Here is a 5,000-nt window from a genome sequence, read left to right on the forward strand (position 1 = left end):
GTCGGTCTGTGTGTGTGTGTACCTGTGTGTGCCTGGTTCTGTGTGCGTTGGTGTCAGTTAGAGGTCAGGTTAGTGTGACATGGACAGGAAGCTCGTGTGTGTGTGTGTGTGTGTGTGTGTGTGTGTGTGTGTGTGTGTGTGTGTGAGTGTGTGTCCGCGTGCGGGTTGGCCACGACCTACATACTGCAGTTCTTTTGTGTTTCCCGAGCGCTTAGGTGGTCACACACACACACACACACACACACACACACACACACACACACACACACACACACACACACACACACACACACACACACACACACACACACACACACACACACACACACACACACACACACACACACACACACACACACACACACACACACCTTATCTTTCTGTCTGTCTATTTTTTGGTGGATGTCCTGGAGGTATGTAAGCTCTCTCTCTCTCTCTCTCTCTCTCTCTCTCTCTCTCTCTCTCTCTCTCTCTCTCTCTCTCTCTCTCTCTCTCTCTCTCTCTCTCTCTCTCTCTCTCTCTCTCTCTCTCTCTCTCTCTCTCTCTCTCTCTCTCTCTCTCTCTCTGAGGCGCCTTAATGAAACAAGGTTCACTTATTTTTAAGAAGAGAGCGATTTTTCTTTCCCTTGACGCTCCAGGAGAGAGAGAGAGAGAGAGAGAGAGAGAGAGAGAGAGAGAGAGAGAGAGAGAGAGAGAGAGAGAGAGAGAGAGAGAGAGAGAGGGGGGTGTAAATGAAATAGAAAAAGAAGGAAGGGAAGTGGAGATTAAGTGTGTGTGTGTGTGTGTGTGTGAACGCTTTTTCTCGACCTCCGCACCTACAACACACACACACACACACACACACACACACACACACACACACACACACACACACACACACACACACACACACACACACACACACACATCACCTCCACATGACCCCAGCAGGACAACTTACCTCAACCCCTTGACCCCCTGGCCTCCACCTTTCCTTCCCCGTCCTTACATGACCGCATCCCTCCCTTCCCCTCCCCCTCCCTTCCGTGCATTCCCCAACTCACCTCCCGCCCGGACCTTTCCCTAGCGCCCGCCTCTCACCCCCTCCCATCACCTGCCCCTTGCCCACACCTGCCCACACCTGCCCCTGACCATTCTCTCCCGCTTGAGGACTTTCACTGATGACGTCATACACACACACACACACACACACACACACACACACACACACACACACACACACACACACACACACACACACACACACACACACACACAGCACCCATGCCAAACCTCTGATACACTCTCACTTTTAGCTTTCCAACACTGTCACGAGGCATCACCCTTCCTCTCACCCTTCCCTTCCTTCCCCAGCCACCTGTGACATCCCCTCACCCCTGTCTCCGTTACCCATTACTCTACTCCCTTCGCTTACTCCATATGTACTTATTTGCATGTTTTATTCACTTATCAATCAGTTATTTTTCTCTTGTCTGTTGTCTTCATATACGTATCGCCTTTACCTTGCTTCTGTCACCTTTACCTGTCTACTTGTCCACCTATGCCTCCAGTGTCGTGGAATGTGCTTCTTCCGCCTCGCCTCTCCTCTCCTTTGGTACTCTGTCCTTGTAAGTACTTTCTCCTCATTTCTTCTAAGTTACCTCTTATTTCCATATTCTCATTTTATCCCTTTTCTTGTGTACTATTCCTTATCCCTTTTCTTGTGTACTATTCCTTCTGTTTCTCCTTTTGATTCTGTCTCTTCATCCTCTTCTTTCTTTTACTTCTCTCCTTCCCCCTCTCCTGCTCCTTCTCCTCATCCATGTCCCTTTGTTCCCTTTCCATGTCAGGAAGAGAAAGGGTCAACTCGTTCGCTCCCTTTGTGTTCGAATCATGACCCACAGAAGGTTCTTATCACGTACCCCTCGCCTCCTCCTCCTCCTCCCCCCACCTCCAACGCGCCTCCTCCACCCACTTCCCTTGTTCTCAGAGCCTCCTTCCTTCTCCTGCCTTCTTTCTCCTCCTCCTCCTCCTCCTCCTCCTCCTCCTCCTCCTCCTCCTCCTCCTCCTCCTCCTCCTCCTCCTCCTGTCTTGCCCCAAGCGAACAAATCCAGACCAATACCACACCCAGAGAACGAGGAGGAGGAGGAGGAGGAGGAGGAGGAGGAGGAGGAGGAGGAGTAAAATTAGAGGTGATGTTGAAGATAAAATGTTGCAGATTCATACTGACTTAAATAATAACAATAATGATAATAATAATGATAATAATAATAGTAATAGTAATAATAATACTAGTAATAATGATAATAAGAGGTACTCACTTTCTTTGCAGCCCGAGATGTGTCCTCCTCCTGTAATTAAAAACAGGTGTGTGAATACATAAAATATGACCTAAACTGCTTAAGTATGCCAACACATATGTTCACCAGGATGTGTGTGTGTGTGTGTGTGTGTGTGTGTGTGTGTGTGTGTGTGTGTGTGTGTGTGTGTGTGTGTGTGTGTGTGTGTGTGTCTGTGTGTGTGTGTGTACTAGTGACCTCTGGTGTAAAGTAATGCAAGTAACTGTACGACCACTTCTACATATGCTGTGTGTCCTTCGAAGTCAATCAAACCAAGCTACTACTACTACTACTACTACTACTACTACTACTACTACTACTACTACTACTACTACTACTACTACTACTACTACTACTACTACTACTACTATCACCACCATCATTACTGCCACTACTGTTACTACTATCATTTCTATTTATGTCTTCTGTTTCTCTACCACCACCACCACCACCACCACCACCACCACTACCACCACCTGAAACAAACATGATTTTTGGAGAACACAGGAGACTTAGAAGAACAATCACAGGGGAATGGAGAGGAGACAGTGGGCTTGTTATGGGAGGCCCGACGTTATTAAGAGACCATTACGGGTAGCACCAGCAGCAGGAGGAGGAGGAGGAGGAGGTATAAAGAATGGAAGGAGGAAAAGAAGATGCTAAACACAGTGACCAAGGTTAAAGGAAAAGATGAAGCAACAAAAAAAGAGATAAATAATGAAAGGAGCAAAAGACGATAACAAAAATAAATGAAAAGTAAATGAAAATATAAAACAAATGACAAAAAAAGGTGGAAATAATGATTAGAAGGAAAAGGAAGGAGAACGAAACATATAAAGAATGAGAAGAAAGGAAAGGTATACAAGAACACAATAAACAAGGCGAAAGGAGAGGACAAAACAGGTAAAAAGAAAAAAAAAGGCAAAAATAATAGCAAAGTGCCTAAGGGGAGGAAAGGGTGAAGGGTACACAGGTAATGACAGGTAAATAGGGACCTTTAAAGAGAGGACAGGTAACGGGAAGTGCTTTTATTGGATAAACACGAAGGTAAAGGAATAAAGAGACAGGATAATTGTGCTAGATGATGATAAAGGGATAAAGGCAGAGAGAGAGAGAGAGAGAGAGAGAGAGAGAGAGAGAGAGAGAGAGAGAGAGAGAGAGAGAGAGAGAGAGAGAGAGAGAGAGAGAGAGAGAGAGGGGTAACTTTAGACAGGTACAGAGACACAGGTAATGAGATAGGAGAGATTGGGTGTCCTAAGAGAGAGAGAGAGAGAGAGAGAGAGAGAGAGAGAGAGAGAGAGAGAGAGAGAGAGAGAGAGAGAGAGAGAGAGAGAGAGAGAGAGACCAACTGAATTGAAACGCTGAAAGGAGGGAGAAGGGAAGTTAGAAAGAGAGAGAGAGAGAAAGAAGGAAGGGAGGGAGGGAGGGAGATCAAGGATACAGGCAGGGAAAGGGGGAAGGAGGGAGGAAAGGGCTGAGAGGGAAGGGGGAGACAGGTAAGGGTGAGCTTTGTCCCACCTGGCGCCCTTAAAAGGAAGGAAATATTGGCGTAACATCTGTCCTGTGTGTGTGTGTGTGTGTGTGTGTGTGTGTGTGTGTGTGTGTGTGTGTGTGTGTGTGTGTGTGTGTGTGTGTGTGTGTGTGTGTGTGTGTGTTGTTTGTTCGTATTACTCGTGTGAAAGTTATCTCTCACTCACTTGTTCCTGTCATCTGCTCCGTTATATATTCTCTCTCTCTCTCTCTCTCTCTCTCTCTCTCTCTCTCTCTCTCTCTCTCTCTCTCTCTCTCTCTCTCTCTCTCTCTCTCTCTCAGCAAGAGAAACAAACTTGTAATGCTTGATCTTGTGTATTTGTATTTGTGTGTGTGTGTGTGTGTGTGTGTGTGTGTGTGTGTGTGTGTGTGTGTGTGTGTGCCAGTTTCCGGTTTCTGGCAAAAAAATAGGGTCTGGCTTTCCCAGGAGGAGCAGGAGGAGGAGGAGGAATAGGAGGAGGAGGTGGAGGTAGAGAAGGAGGAAGAGGAGGGGTAGGAGGAGGAGAGGTCTACTTCTAAGAGTCAATAAATGCTTCAACTCTCTCTCTCTCTCTCTCTCTCTCTCTCTCTCTCTCTCTCTCTCTCTCTCTCTGGGAATGAATCTCACGGAAGTATATCTTTTGTTATTAGATTTGTTAGTTAGGCGTTGGGAAAACTCTCTCTCTCTCTCTCTCTCTCTCTCTCTCTCTCTCTCTCTCTCTCTCTCTCTCTCTCTCTCTCTCTCTCTCTCTCTCTCTCTCTCTCTCTCTCTCTCTCTCTCTCTCTCTCTCTCTCTCTCTCATTGTTCCATATCTTGGGACCTAAGCACATTAATGAGTGTGTGAACAGCGCGAGTGTGTGTCTGGGTATACGCAGTGTGTGTCTGGGTATACGCAGTGTGTGTCTGGGTATACGCAGTGTGTGTCTGGGTATACGCAGTGTGTGTCTGGGTATACTGCAGTGTGTGTCTGGGTATACGCAGTGTGTGTCTGGGTATACGCAGTGTGTCTGGGTATACGCAGTGTGTGTCTGGGTATACGCAGTGTGTGTTGGTTTCGGGTTTGAGAACTGTGTAGAGGCTGAATATTGTCATTATTATATTTCATTTGTTTGTACATATAGGCTGAAGTATTAAATTTACATAAGTCATTAAAATTCATGATGTTTAATTTA

At 46.4% G+C, this 5,000-nt stretch overlaps 1 protein-coding gene and 1 long non-coding RNA gene across 2 annotated transcripts in view; one reads left to right on the forward strand and one right to left on the reverse strand.

Annotated features, from left to right (window-relative positions):
• Positions 1–5,000, reverse strand: part of LOC135114781 (uncharacterized) — a 50,501-nt gene that overhangs the window by 23,951 nt on the left and 21,550 nt on the right. The window contains exon 2 of the mRNA XM_064030853.1: positions 2,301–2,330. Coding sequence (XP_063886923.1) covers positions 2,301–2,330 — 30 coding nt within the window. The remainder of the gene's footprint in view (positions 1–2,300; positions 2,331–5,000) is intronic.
• Positions 1–5,000, forward strand: part of LOC135114782 (uncharacterized) — a 51,117-nt gene that overhangs the window by 13,359 nt on the left and 32,758 nt on the right. The window lies entirely within an intron of this gene.

This window comes from Scylla paramamosain, chromosome 28 (assembly GCF_035594125.1).
Source record: "Scylla paramamosain isolate STU-SP2022 chromosome 28, ASM3559412v1, whole genome shotgun sequence".
NCBI lineage: Eukaryota > Metazoa > Arthropoda > Malacostraca > Decapoda > Portunidae > Scylla > Scylla paramamosain.